Raw genomic sequence first — 16,615 nt, 5'->3', positions numbered from 1 at the left:
GATGGGCTCTGTGGAATTCCTGTCCATGTCTTTTCATGGATATTTAACTTAATTAAAATGGGAATAATAATAGTGTCTACTTCATAGGATTGTTGTGAGGATCAATCAAATAACATATGTAAAGCATTTTGTAAAATTTTAAGTGCCATATAAATGCTAAGGTTTTTTGTTTGTTTTGATTAAGGAACATTATGAATAATATTGGAGAGTTCATAATCAAGTTTTCACAAGGGGATTATATATAATATATATATATATATATGTGTGTGTATATATATATATATATGTGTGTGTATGTGTGTGTATATATATATATATATATATATATATATATATACACAGAGAGAGAAAAGAAAGAAAGAAAGAAAGAAAAAAAGCAAGGAAGGAAGGAAGAAAAAAGGAAGAAGAAAGGAAAGAAAGAATCAAGGAATGAAGGAAAGAAGAAAGGAAGGAAAGAAAGAATGAAGAGAAAGAAAGAAAAAGGAGAGAAAGAAAGAAAAAGAGATAGCAGCCCAAGTGATAGATGTATATGGTATATGTATGTGTCAAATGTATATTTGCCAAAAAGAATATTTTATTAAGAACTCCAAGAGGGCAACACTTTCATGGTAATTAGAAAAGGTGATAAAAGGACAATATCAAGATTTCTCTTAAGGACTTTAGAATTGATTGTATAACATGGGAGACATTGGCATTGCATCATCCAGCATGGTGTATCTTCACCAAAGAAAGTGCTGTGTAAAGCAGAATTGAAGTATCTCATAGGAAACATGGGATGCACAAAATTAGAGAAATCACCCAATGTTCATACAGACTATTTGTGTCCAATCTGTGGCAGAGCATTCTGAGCTTGTGTTGGTCTGATCAGCCACAGTTGGACATACCATAACTTGATTCTAACACAGTGATGTTGTTTTGGTCCTCTTTGAGAACAAAGGACAAAAAGCAACCAAATAATCATGTGTGTATATGTATATATGTATGTGTATATGTATGTATGTACAAATATATATGTAGTATGGGTATGTATGTGTGTATACATCCACATGCATATAAATATACATACTGAAAGTCCATCTTCTAAGATATTGCAATTTACACTAATGAAATACAAAAAAATGTGAAGCCTTCAATTATTATTATTACAATTCTCTTCTGTCTTCCTCAATATTCCCCCAAAGTCCTGGTTAAACATACTACCCAAGTAAGGCAGAGACATATGTAATTATTTGGTATATATCTCTGATCTATGTAATTTGGGAGTGAGCAGAACAGATTTAGGTTATCCTACACTATACTTTATCCAGACACAATCTTATAATTAAGAAATGGAAAAAGAACTATTCTGGGCTGTATATAAAAATGCAATTGCCTTATATTTGGGAGAACATTCATTTTGATTTCCACCTCTTATCCTCAGTCAGTAGAGATGTATTTTGGAGTTATTCACCCTCTTTTATTTGTGATTCCTGTTGATCATTGAATCACAGAAGCTTACAGTTCAAAGGGACCTCAGAAGCTACCTAATCCAACATGAGACTATCAATCTTAGCTTGAAGCTAAAGAAGTGACAGCATTCTAAAAGAGCTAATACATCATTTGGACTGTCCTAGTCATTGGGATATTTTATTTTTTTCTTATGCTGAATCAAGGTACCCAAAGGCCAGGTCACAGTCTGGACTTTATTATTGTTTTTTTGAAATAACATACTGATAACCAACAAGTGACCTGAGTTTCACTGAAATGATACTAGAACCAATGAGAATATATTTAGGATTCATCTCTCTTATGAAACTTTTTTAAAGGTTAGTGACATTCATTTCTTTTTATAGTGAAGAACTTGGAAGTGGTAACAAAGAATGGGTTGTCATATAGGGGAAGGAAGAGAATTGACATGTTTTCTTTGGAGTTTATGTATAGTCTAATCTACTCAGGCAAGCATTCCTTTTATTCTTTCTGTTTTAGTCCTGACTAACCCCAACATCTATAGCAAGAAGACTCTGACCTTGGCCAACTTATCTGTCTACTTTCTTCTCTCCTGTATAGGCTATCAAATTGCCAATAACGCTCCCCTATGAGCTTAAAGTAGATCTAAAATGATAAAGCATATTTAATTCAAAGCTCTTGGAATTACTATTCTCTACAATCTTTAGAAGTAAATACATTTCATGCTCATTCACACAGAAAATTAGGTCCTGGAGTAAAGAAAATCTGAGTTCAGACCCACCTCAGAAATTTCACTAGTAATTGTGTAAGATGATGTAAGTAAATAATTGATTAAGATATCTTCTATCTGCCTCAGTTTCCTCATCTATAAAATGGAGATGGTAATAATAGTTCCAACTTTTGGAGTTGTAAGGATCAACTATGAAATACTTTGTGAGATTAAAAATATTATATATATATGTGATTATTATTATTATAAATTCAATCAGCATTTATGAAGTACTTAATAAGTGTCAAACATTAGATACAGTGTGGAACCTTTGCAAATCTGGCTGGGCTAGCCTAAGGATGACAAAAACAGCATTCATCCCTTTACATATACTTGAAGCCTTTCCAACCTGGAAGATTCTGTGTACTTTTAGTACAATCTTTAAGAACCCATGGTCATATTTATGGCAATGTGATAGTATAATAAAATTTAACAGGGGAGGTGTCTGAAACAAATTTAGCAAAGAACAATGCAGAATATAAAGTTTAAACAGGAACAAAAGGTATATACACTTCAAAATACCTTTAAATTTTCAGTTGTTTTCACCTAGATAAATTATAAACATTCTCTGTGTGTAATAGAAATCGAGACTTTGTGTAATTCAGAGATAACACTACATTTTTACTTTCTCTCCATTCTTTACTATCTTTTACTTCATGTATCAGGTTTCTTTGTCTATGAAAGAACCATGATTGCCCCAGAGAGTTGCTACCAGAAAAAAACTAATATAGACATATGACCTAAAAGCTTACAAGGAACTAGGCATATAAAGGTGAAGTATTTCTGGTATACCCATATATGCAAATAGACAAATACATTTTTTAAATGCCACTGAAGGATGTTCAGTTGATAGTCTAATTTAAATTTACAGTCCAGTCTACAATTATCAAATAAAACAGGAATCCACAGAGGTGACTACAAAGGGATTTCTTTATTCATTTTCCCAGATTTCAATGAAATTTGGATCATAGGTAGAAGCATTAGGTATGTTCAATTATATGATGCACATATTGATCTATATAAATAAAATAATATGCATGTATGCATACTTTATATATATAGTATATACTTTTATATATAGTGTATATATACTGTATGTATGTATACAATATATATGCATATGTAATCGAGATTAACCTGATATAGTCAAAGAAACGTTGGGCTTGGAGTCAGGAAAGACATTCATTCAACCTCCACTTCTAATCTTTTATTAATTATGAGATTATGAAGAAAATCACTTAACATCTCTGGACCTGATTATCCTTATCTGTATGGGAGGTATAATTCTCATATGTAGCTCATGGGCTTGTAATAACAATTAAGTAATATCATGTATTTAAAGTGTTCTGCAAACATATAATTGTAGATATTAGAATCATTGGGTTTGGATTCATGAGGTATCTTAGAGATAATTGAGGCTCACTCTCACATTTTGTTGACAAGGAAATTAAGGCACAAAGAGGCTATATGATTAACCCATGATCTCACAATTTCAAATATCAAAAATCACAAATTATCAAATATCAAATGTCAAATATAGTTGACAGAATCACTAGACACTTTGTCAGAAGTTTGGCTTTACTTACAGCATCATCCAATAAGTTTCCTGTGCTCTTTTTTCCAGAAGATTTTGTTGAGGAGGGAGAAGGGGAAGGAGAAGGGGCTGAAAGTGTTTCTTCCTGTTCAATCTCTTTTTCCAGCTTTATTAAACCTGGAGGCTCCACACCATATCTTTGTTTAAAAGAAAGGCAAGAAGTAATCAATCTTAATAAGCAATATACATAATACATAGGAACGATATTCAACATTTTAAAAAATGTAAACCAAATCCGTGATTTCATGAGTTGGGGAAATCCTAGGGTGAAAATTCTCTCTACTGGTTTAGATCTTAACTGCTATAACTTGGAGAGGTACCTCAATTACTGAGAAGTTTAATGAATCAATCAAGATAAAGACTAGATGATGTACATCCTTATGGAAAAAAAGGCTAAATGATTTTTTCATTCTTAATTTAGTACAGAATGATGACTTTGAGAACTCCAATGTCTCCCTGTTCCAACCCATCCCACCAGTCTGTTTCATACACCTTCATACCTACTACTCCCTTCTCTGGAATCTGTATTGGTTCTCTATTTAATTCAACTCAATGAACATTTATTCATCATTTACTATATACTAAGGGTTGGGAATAGGAAGACAAAAATGAAAGTCAAGGATCTTGAAAGTAAAGTCAAGAGAATTTTGTGACTGATCAAACACAATGATTCCAAGATGTTGAGTCTAGGGTACTGTATGAAGAGTGATGTCATTGACAGAAAAAGGTCAGAGAAAGAGAAAAGTATTTATGGAAGAAATATAATGAGTTCTGTGTAAGCTCAGTTTAGGACATGCTGAGTCAAGTTAGAAGTGGGGTATTCAAATGGAAATATCCATTAGACTGTGGTAGATATTGTGGAATTCTTAATGTTTTTTTGTTACAGACCCTATTGCCAGCATGATGAAGTCTATAAACCCTTTTTCAGAATAATGTTTTTAAATGCTTAAAATAAAATGCATATAATTTCAAAGGAAGCCAATTATAATACAGATATAATTTTTACTACATAAATTAATGGACCCCCTGCAATCTAACTATGAATTCTGTGAACCCCAGGTTAAAAATATCTGCATCCATGTTCATGCTAGTATGTAGCTTTAGAGGACAGATTAGTATACTTCACACACATACATACATATGTGTGTATGTATATATGTGTGCACATACATTTTTTATGTGTCCATGAGCATATATATATATATATATATATATATATATATATATATATATATATATATATATATGCTTAAGTGAAAATATATGTACCTTTGTATATACTTATGCATCTTATTTTTACATGCAGATATTTTATTATTTTCCATAATTAAATACAACTTTATAAAATAATTTCTCAAATTATATTAGAAATATTTTAAATAAAATTCAGTAATCACTTCTATAATTGTGAATACTTTGGTTAACTAAAATACAAAAAGCATTATATAAAATGCTACATATATCAAACATATATACATATAAGTTATATATATGAATATAAGATTTATATATTTAAATTTATGTATTGGAACACAGGCTAATAACTGTAGCTAAGAGAAATAATTAGCAAATGCATAAATTGGATGATATTTATTATGTGGGATCATGATTAACTTTAATAAGAGCTTATATCTTGGTATTAAGTATAGGAAAGCATTAACTGAGATTAGCACATTTATGAGATACAAGAGATGTGAAATTCAAACATTTTCTTCAGCTCACAATAAAAGTTCTGTGTGTGATGATCTCTCAGTCTTAAACTCTGAGAAACAATAAATACAACTGAATTCTAGTCCATGAGTTTGCTAGTTTTTTATTTGAAAAATCTTCAAAATTATTAAGTATATATTTATGTAATATAATATATTCAAATTTGTAACCGTTATTTTCTTTTCTATTTGAACAATTATGTAAATTGTTCATCACTCCTACAATGAAAAATAAAATAATGCAAATATTTTCTTCTCAGATAATTTTAATCATTAATATAGGAATTCTTAATGTTTTTCTGTCACAGATCCTATTGCCAGCATGACGAAGTCTCTAAACCCTTTTCCAGAATAATGTTTTTAAATGCTTAAAATAAAATGCATATAATTTCAAAGGAAGCCAATTATAGTACAGATATAATTTTTACTACATAAATTAATGGACCCCCTGGAACCTAACTATGAAGTCTGTGAACCCCAGGTTAAAAATATCTACATCCATGTTCATGCTGGTATGTTCAATATTTTTTCTACATTAAATCCTTTTTCACAAAATTCCCTAATTTCAAAACCACAGCTGATTATTCATATTATAAGGCAATTCCTCCTTTTATACTAAGATCTACCTCATTTTCTTTTTTAAAAAAATTATTTCACAGTCATTAACTTTTTCTCTTTTAATCCTCATTTTTAATTTTAAAAAAGCAACACTTCAACAAAGTTAATTCATGATGGTACCTGATTCTCTGATTTGCAGAGTTCCTTTAAACTGAACTCCTCAGAAGAATAACATAATGAGAAACATACTGAACTGAGAGTACAGAAAATCTGGGTCCTAGTCTTGGTTCTCACCCAAGTCGTATCTTGGGTAAAGTGTTTTAATCTCTTGGAAGGCCTGGAGTGGGGTATGGGAAATAAGGAAGAAAGGGGGAGGTTTCAGGCTAGGCCCCCAGCTAGTATAGACTCATAGACTCCTAACAAATTTTACTTCATTTAAATATTTCTTTCTTGATCATTAAATACTTTGATTGGGAGACAATAGTAATGTAAAGTGATAGAATTCATTGATAATTGACAATCATCAAAAAATATGAACATCTGAAAATATAAATTAAGTCAAAGAAAAACTATAATTTCATTTTTAAAATGTGATTGACTATTTTTAAAGTAATCTATTTCTCACCAAAATAAATCAAATAATCTTTTATTAAAATTTGAGAAAATAACAGAATTAGAATCTTATTATTTTCAATAAGCTGCAGATACATTATCCATAACAGTATAAATAACTCAAAGTCTGAGCATGATGACCAGGAATCAAAAGTAATTCATGAAAAATCCTGATACTTGAACCTTATAACACATAACACGATAATTTTAGAATTTTAGAATTATTGAAGCGCATGCATATAGTAAGAATAAAATGAAGAGAAAGAAATTTAAGACCTAAAATACAAGCTTTGTGCTACTATTGGCATGCAAGAGCATAATCTGTCCAATGAAGTTATATACAAGTCATTTATTGCCTTTTTGTCTGGGGATGCCAACAGTTTGTAAATTATTACTCACTGCTTGGATGAGGACTTACACCTGCAAGTCAACTTAGTCATCAGATTGGCCTTTTCCCCTGCTTTAAAATTTTCTGCCTCTTTATTTCTATTACTTTCCATGGTCTAGACCAATTCTGAATTCTACTTTTCCCAAGTATTTTTCAACTGATTTTTATAACTTTTTTCCCATTATGAGCAATTAAATATCCCATTGGATATACCTGTCTTTCTTAAATAGATTTGAGATCAAAAAGAAAATATTCAGAAGGCTGATTCCCCAAAAAGTTCATGGTGCCCATAGATTCTAATAGGGGACAAATAGGATGGACCACATCAAGGCAATTTGTTCTTTTATTTTGTCTTTATAAGACAAATTAAACAACTAAGGAAAGAATTTTCCTGAAATATTACATCCCTCTAATAGGCTTCTGAGAATGGCATCTCCTATTAAATGAAACAGAAGCCCAGAAACTTAGTGAAACTGTTCAGCAGACTATAATGTTCAAATAAAACACACATGGTTTATTTGAGAGAGGGAGAGGGAATTTTATGTCCATAAAAGAGAAATTGATGTATGTGTGTATGTTGTTTTTAATCTTGTAAAGAAGCAAATATTCATTGGAAGGCAGAATGTCACAGGAAAAATAAACCAAGTTGTTATAAAAAAATGTAGTTTACAGTTTTAGCTCCACCACTTATTCAGTGTTTAAACTTGACCAAATCATTTGCTACTCTGAACCTCAGTCTCTTCATCTGTAAGAAGAAAACAATTATATGATTATTACCAATTTCTCAGGGCTATAATAAAAACAAAATTAATTATGTATGGGAAGCATTGTTTGACTGTATAAAGGCATAAAAATATATGTTTGATGTAGAAAGGTAATTAACGATTTTGGTGTCCATGTCAACAAGCATAAAATTCACCTTCAAAATTTAGTAATGTGTGATGTCAAAATGATAGATGTATAGGTGGTTTCATCCTGTGGATGGGTATTATTACAGGGTGCTTGAATTTTATATATTTTTACTAATTATTATTTTTAAATTTTTTACTTATTTATTTTTGATATTCATTTAAAAATTTGAATTGCGAATTCCCACCTCCTGCCCTGCCCAACCACTAAGAAAGACATCAATATGATATAAATTATATATGAAGTCATGCATGTTAGCCATATTTAACTAATTAATCTTCCTAACTAGGTGTTAAGATTCTGGTTATTAAATAGGTGCTTCTGAACTGCTGGACAAATGCATATGTTAATTCTTTTTGCTGATTATATTTCTAGGCCTTGGCTAAATCTCTAATTACCCTTCCCTTGTTACATCTCTGGTTTCATTATTCAGGGGATATTTGAGGAGCATGGCTAAGAGCTATCCCAGGATAAATAGCCATCCATTGTAATCTGTGTTGTTAGAGGGAGTACTTTCATTGATGAGACAACAAATCAAAGCATTATCCATTTAAAGAAAGAAAAGACAAATTTGTCAGAATATTAGCATTTCAACTAATAACTCAACAACAACAAAAGCATAAACTCGAATGACTCATTGAAGGGTAAAGGTAATGCTGGATTCTTAATGGCTGTGTCAGGAGAACAAAGGTTCTGATAAGTTCCACCATACTGGAAAGACTTTGAATACAAATCAATGAGCCATTTTCTTCTTCTCCTTTTCTCTCATTCTCTTTGAATAGGCTGGAGATGAATAAAAACAAGCAGAAAGACAAAGAAGACAAAAAGTGTCATGAAAGGAAAGAAGGGAGAGCTAGAGAAGAATGAGGGGAAAACGCAATATTGAAAGTTAATAATAATACTGTTAATAATTAGCATTTTAGAACATATTAAAGTCCACAAAGTGATTTATGTGTTTTCTCCTTTGATTCTCACAACACTTCTTGTAACAGACCCTCTGATAATTGGTGTTTTGCAGATGAAAAAAATGAGGATGAAAGGTTGAATACTCCAGAGTCACACAGCTAATAATAGTCTGAGACAGGGTTTTAACTCTGATCTTTCTAATGTTATCATCAGTGCTCTAGCTGTCGTACTACTGAGCTGTCATATAGATTTGGAAAAAATTATAAGGCCAAGAAAAGAGAATGGATGAAGAAGTGGGATGTGAAATATAGTCATGAGGCAAAAGGTGTATACCCCAGTTAATTGCCATGTTACCTGCTCATAATTCTGCCAACACTTCTGATTGGCAAGTAGAAAATAAGACATTGACTGCCTTAACTCAAGCTGTTATGATGTATCTCCATTGCACAGGTGGCTACCAAACTGCTAGGTGATGCAATGGATAGAGCACTGAGCTCCAGTCTTCTGGGCCATTACCTGCCTCCATTTCCTCAGCTGTAAATAATAGCCCAGAGTTATTATAAGGATAAAATGAAATAACAAGTAAAGTGCTCTGCAAACCTTAAAATGCTATTTAAATGATAACATTCTGTTATTGTAACAGAAAATATAACTTTATTCTTTTAAGAACAAGACCTACCTGGCTGCAATCCGGCCCAGCTCTAGCAAACAAAGGCACACTTCTCTAGGCTGCTTGTGGAGAACTGGAAAAGCAAAACAAAGAAAAGGAACATTTACAACAAGAAGGAATTTCAGAGTTGTACATGGATAAGCAGATTTAACTTCTTCTTGTCACTAATGGTTGAAATTAATGTGCAAGACTCCTCAGTAATTCTTTTTTCAGATCTACTATAAAGTGCTAGACACCCACTGTGCACTTAGGGCTGCTAAGGACTAAACACAGTTCATACATCATTCTCCAACAGATCCCATTAGTGTTCTGAGAAAGTCTCAACCATGTTATTTATTTCAATCAGTAAATATTAACATTATCACACTTAGGACAAGCCTAGAGATAATTACAAGGGATCCAATTAATGGCCATTAGGAACAATATCAAGTACAAAAATACTCAAACCATCTTTTAAAAATTCTTGGACTAGGTTTAAAAACAATTTTAGAAAAAAATAACTCACTGAGATATATGTGAAATAAAGATGGGCAATGTAAGTAAAGATTTTTTAGGCTTAATTTTCCCCAATTAATAAACATTGAATATATGAAATATTATTGAATCAAATACTTCTAATTGGATATATACAGTTGCAAAATAAATTCCATCAATTTCAGGCAAAAAAAAATTGTTCTCAAATTATTGATTGATTTATTCAACTGGTGGCTGCTATACTCATTAGACAAAGATGGTAAACCATGAAAATGTTTGTTAACTCTGGCAAGATGAGCTAGAATTTACTGTATTGTTCCCAATACTAATTACTAAGCATTTTTTTTTTAATTTTAAGGAAATGTTTTTGATACTTCCAAAGTCTCCTAAGGCATATTTATTAAAGTATATCAACAAACAATTAGGTTAACATATGCATGATATTTTGATTCATTGATTTCAGAGAGAGCAAAACTATCAGTTGTGTGGAAGTACATTTATACAGTAAAATGGTGTTCACTCCATTAAGTGAGTTTTATAGTTATACAACTTCACCTTTATCTGCCTATTTAAAACATCTCTCTTCTTTCCAAGTAATAGGATTACTTCATCCTGAAATTAAGGTGGAGGATGCTAATAATAGTATATATACAAGTAATATATATATATATATATATATATATATATATGTATATGTACATATATATTCATTTTATAGTTTTTACTAAAATGTGAATATACTCTAATTTTGCCACCATCAAGCAATAAAATGGCATAATTCTTGCATTTTTAAAAAGTATTTTTTTTTAGTTTAGATTTTTAAAGTTTTCTATTTATATAAATAAAAGGTCGCAACTATGTTCTCAGTGGGAAAAGAGTGTCAATCTGGAAGATAGTCAAAAATCTAAATTTTATTTATGTTCTTGGTAAAGAGTTGGGAGACATAGGCAGTATGCTGCATCCATTTTATTCATCACAATATCAATTGTTTTGCTTAATTTCTTGTTTTTGTTACAAGGGATTTTCAGTGCAAAGGATAAAGAGAAGAAAGAGCTACCTTAAAGACTTACTATGATATAAAGCTCAAAATAGACATTTAATTTTTAAAAATCCTAATTCTATAATATTTTCAAATTTTAAAAAATCGTTCCCAAGAATAGAATGGGAAGTATAGCCCAGAATTTTTTAAAAATTATCACATATTTATTAGTAAATTATATTTTTAGTTATATATTAGCAAATTATTAGTAAATTTATATATTTGTAAAATTATAATTAGTAATTATATATAATTAGTAAATTATAGAATAGTGAAGGTTGACTATGTAAAGGTAATTTTAACTTCTATTTCCAATGTACTTGTCTATTAAAGTTGGGAAGTGGCAATTTTCTGTGATGAAGCATTAAGTGAACTTTAAAGTAGACGAGACAGATGGATGATTCTATCTCCATTGCATAATTTCAAACAGAGAACAATATCAAAGTTGTCACAAATAGAATTCCACACAGTATTAAGCTGAAAAAGAATTAATCCTATCTCTAATTGACAAGCTGAAAATCTTTTTTTTTTTTTTTTTTTTTTTTGATCTGGACTTTTATCTCACCTGAGACAAAATCATCATTATGGATACCACGATGGTAAATGTTACTAACAAAATGTTGTTAAACCTATATTTGTATTCCATGGAATATAGTCTCCATTATTTTCTGCATGTTTGCAGACATGTTTCCCTCCTCTAGAACATCCTGGCAAATGACATTGGACAAGTTCTTTAACCTCTCAATCTCTAGCTAAGACTCTAAGTCAAAAGTAAGATGTTATACTGCATCATCCAGGAGTTTCCTAGATCAGTGATGCCATAGTTCTTATTCCCTTCATTCATGTCCTAATAAAAAAAATAGTAACACTTAAAGGATACCAGTTCATGGAGGAGGTTTATATTTATATTATAAATTATATAATTGGAATTATATAATTATAATTATATATATAAAATAATTATGTATAATAATCAAAATTATATAACCTATTGTTTGTTTACAATTATTTAATTATAATAATAATTATATTATTACAATTATATATTTATATATTATACAATTATATATAAATGTATAATTACACATATATTATATGTATTTGTATATATTGCCATTTTTAGTAGATAAGAAAATGGTGAAATAGGATGTGACATTTCTACCATGTAGTGTTCCTAGATACTAAATCATCACTACAAAGTGATAATGATTTTTTAGAATTTTTTGTACTATGTTAAAGAGGCCATTCTTTGTCTCAATTTCTCTCTAGCCTTAATTACTAAATGAGTATGGCCTCAGTCATCTAAGACATGTTAAAGTATAAATGTAAAAAGTATAAAAAGGCTAAGGTCTCCCACTGCATCCAGGGCCATCTGCAGTTGCTCTGATCTATATCTTGTCACTGGCCCCAGATGGCTCTGGAGAAGAAAGTTAGCTGGTAACTTTACACAGCTCTCCCTCACTTAAATCCATGACACTTGGATGTCATGGTATCACCTCCCTGATGTCATGATCCTCTTCAAGATGTCATGTTGGGTACAAATAACAACCCAAGATACCATGAAAGGAATGTAGACCTCAAGAGCTGTAGTAAATAAAACATTGGCCCTAAGATCAGTAGGACCCGAGTTCAAATCCAACTTCACACACTTGACCCTTACTGTGTGACCCTTGGCAAGTCATAATTGTCTGGCCAAAAAAAATTTTTTAATGTTAAAAATAAGATGTTTCTGCAAGAAAAGGTATAAAAGCATAAACACTATATGAAAGAAAATGTGAAAAGATTTCCTATGGCTGTTTTGCATTCCTGTGTAATTTAGAATAATTTAAATGCTCTAAATTATTGATCAGTGGGTAGTTTTCAGAAGACCAAACTTAAATGTTGACTCCGAGAAAGCATAACTAAGAATTGAAAAAATTGCACATAATTATCCACATGATTTACTTGACTTCCCTAAAAGAATTCAGGAAAAATTATTTTCTGTCTTTTTATTTGTTTTCTAATCAAATCAAAACTTTTTTAGGTTTGCTAGAAAAAAAATCATCTTGGGATTGTAAGATCATAGATTTAAAGTTGAAAAGGACCTCAGAATTCATCTGCTTCAACCCACCTTATTTTTCAAATAAACAAAGTGAGGCCAAAAGATAAAGAGATTTACTTACCCAAGATCACAGAGTATGTTGCAGAGAAAAAAATCATTTTGACTCCCAAACCGGAACACAGACACTATACTATGTTGAATTTATTTTCTCAAACATATTAATTTCTAATGTATTCATTTTTATACATAAGCATAATATATTCCTTACTTCAAATTTTGTTCCCCATAATTTTACTTGTGTATTTTATCAATTTAAGATCTTTGGAAAACATAAAGAGTGAAACAGGGACTGAACTTTTGATTCTATTCATACAGAACTCTCTGATGAAGATTACCATTTTCTCTAGAAACTATGCAAGTTTAAATAAAGCATACTTAACAGAAAACATATCTTTTTGGGGGTGAATTTGTTTGATATTTTCAGCATATGAAATGAAAGACTAAAAGAAATGAAGTCAAAAGATATAAATGAATTATTTAATGACTTCATTTGTGGTTAAAAGCACAGTGGAGGAGAAATCCTTTCAGAGAAAGAAATTCTATGATATATATATATATATATCAGTATGCATGTCAGGAGCATTCTGCTAATCTGTATGTTTCTCATTTCCCTTATTAATGTATATCAAAAAATATTTAATCTCAAATTCTATCAGGTTTCAAATCAAATAGGTCAACTAAAGCAATTTATAGAAATAGTGTATGCAGGCCTGTCAAGTTTGCTAATAATTTATAGTAGACACCAAGCAGCTATTGAAATGGAAAAATACCATATTCTGAAAATTTTAAATATCCTGCCACTAATTTCATTTTATCCTTGAGAACTAAATCATTTATATAGTTATATTTTCAAAATAGTTTGTTAATTGCTAGTTAGAGTAGCTGACAAGTTTCCTTAGTACTTAATCTATACTGAGATGGTTAAAATGAAACATTTTCTAATTCTTTTTATTTTTTGCAGGGAGGGAAGGGGAATAAAAGAAGGTGTTAAAATGGTAAGAAGAAAATTGAAAACCTTGGCTTACCATAACATTTGCCATTCATTTTAAATTCATTTATTGGTTCATGTTCTCAATAGTATATAGAAATTCCACAAAATATAAAACTTGGAAGGTATGATTGCATCATATGTAATATATTTATATTTATAAGATCAAACCTGTGATTTCATTAGTGTAGGAGATTTCCAATGAGGACATTCTCTTCCCCAAGGTAAGGTGGTTCCTGCTCTGCAATTAATATTCTTAGGTTATTGCCTGGAACATTAAAAAATGAAGGGTCTTGCTCAGGGTCACATAACCCATAAGAATCAGAAAAAAACTCTCTAACCCAGACCTTCCTGACTGAACCTAGCACTTCAGTCATGTAAGCTTATCTCTTTATAAATATTGCTAAAATATATATTTGGTTCACATGTATTATTTAATATTGCAGAAATTTCCCAAATGAGTTCATCTACTAAAACAAATCAGTAACTGTTCTGCAACTTATAGAGTTCTTGAGACACTAAAATGTAATTTGATTTACCAAGAGTCAATATAGCTAGGATGTGTCAGACGCTAGACTTGAATCCTTTACTTGATTCAGTTATCTATTCTCCTATTCATCCACCTATTCATCTCTTTGTCTTTCTGTCTTTCCATCCATCCAACCATATAACTAAGTGGAATTTTTTTGGCTTCTCTTTTCTGCCCTCTTAGTGGATTTTAGTTTTAAGTCAGTTTTGCAAAAATGATCATTGCCTTTGGAAAGCTTTTTTTTTTTTTTTTAAATGATCAAACCATTTAGAAGAAAGCTGTAATTATTTCCTCAGGGAAATAGAACCCCGATCTACCATTCAAACTCCATTATAGAAGGCCCAACTCCATGCCCTGCATTCTGTCAAAATTTTATAGGCATCAAATGTCAAATGGAATTTTGCCTGCTTTAGAAATATAATAATGTCTAAGTAATGGATAAAGTTTCTATGTCATACTGCACATAGGCACACACTACATTGTGCAATGGAGGTATGGTTCAACTAGCTACATTACAGTTTAACAGATGGACAAGGTTATGAAAGTTATTGAGTTGCCTTCATAAAAATTCTATTATCCACATGCTTTTTATACTGCGATATTAATGGCAACTCCTCATGGAGGACTTGGATTTTTTTAATTTCTCATGCAAGGAGGAAATTAAGAGGAAAAACGTTTAATAAGTTAAAGTTGTCTTAATCTTGAATAGAGCTATTCATTTTAAATTGAGTCTCCCTGTTTTAGACGTAATCTTCTAAACTATGACAAAATAGTGCAGTGGAAAGGTCCCTGGATTAGATAATGACAAATCTTAGATTGTAATTCTGATTTATCGCTATCACTAACAATTTAACCTTAAGTGGTCTTTTAACTATTTTAAATTTTATTTATCTTATCTGTAAAGGGATGGCAGGTAGGTGGGAAGGTGAATAGAGCTTCAAGCTTAGAGCCAGGAAGTCGTGAATTCAAATCCAGCCTCAGACACTTACTAGCTGGGTGACCCTGGTGCAAGTCAAAGAATTTCCTTTTCATTACTCATTTGTAAAATGAGCCCACAAACGAAAAACCCAAATGGAATAATGAAGAATCAACTATGACTGAAACAATTGAATAACAAAAGTATAACTACAACTACAACAATGATATAATATGGTTTAGATTCATAGTTGGTGGAATTTCAAAATCCTATTATCCAGACCTCATTTTACATAAAAGAAAAGTTGGGAAAGGTTAAGGGGCTTGCCCAAAGAAATAGAGGTAACAAGAGATAGAAAAAAGAATAAATTATCCTGTCTAAGAATATTTTCTGAAGTTCAAATATGACAAAATATCTGAAAATACTTTGAAGATTCTAAAGCACAATATTCAAGTGTAATTTACTTACACAATAAGGGTGAAGCAAGAAAACCTCTATATATGTGCCTGGCAACACACACAAAAAAATCATCTCTTCTTGGAGAAAGATGTTTCATGAGTGGTACTTCTCTACTTCCAGGATATAAAGGAACATGTGAGTCTATCAGTTCCCAGAAAGGTACTGAAATACAACAAAGCCATTCCCCCTTATTCCTCCAGGAGCCACACAAAAGAGCTTCAGATGGTGAGAGCAGTGGGGCTTAGAACAGTGACTCAGAGGAGAAGAATCTTGTTAAAGCAAAAAAGGAAGAAGGAAAATTGTGTGTGTGTGTGTGTGTGTGTGTGTGTGTGTGTGTGTGTGAAAGGGGGGAAGCTAGATCAGCGCCTGATAAGCAAAATGAGGTCCCCTTCAATCCAATCACTTGTAAGCTCATTTTTTTTGTGGGCATGCACACACACACACACACACATTTTAAAGAAATTGGCTAGTATTGACAAAATCTGAACTCTTGGCTTTGTCTTCCACCTTGAAATGAAATATTTGAATGATCATCTGTTATCATTTAA

The 16,615-nt window shown here is 31.1% G+C and overlaps 1 protein-coding gene across 1 annotated transcript in view; it reads right to left on the bottom strand.

Annotated features, from left to right (window-relative positions):
• The window catches only part of GAS2 (growth arrest specific 2), a 136,125-nt gene that overhangs the window by 59,089 nt on the left and 60,421 nt on the right, over positions 1-16,615 (bottom strand). The window contains exons 4-5 of the mRNA XM_051964222.1: positions 9,571-9,634; positions 3,802-3,946 (exon numbers count right to left, since the gene is read on the bottom strand). Coding sequence (XP_051820182.1) covers positions 3,802-3,946; positions 9,571-9,634 — 209 coding nt within the window. The remainder of the gene's footprint in view (positions 1-3,801; positions 3,947-9,570; positions 9,635-16,615) is intronic.

Source organism: Antechinus flavipes, chromosome 6, assembly GCF_016432865.1.
Source record: "Antechinus flavipes isolate AdamAnt ecotype Samford, QLD, Australia chromosome 6, AdamAnt_v2, whole genome shotgun sequence".
Classification (NCBI taxonomy): Eukaryota; Metazoa; Chordata; class Mammalia; order Dasyuromorphia; family Dasyuridae; genus Antechinus; species Antechinus flavipes.
The sequence above is the reverse complement of the archived record's forward strand: the minus strand, read 5'-3'. Positions and strand labels throughout refer to the sequence as shown.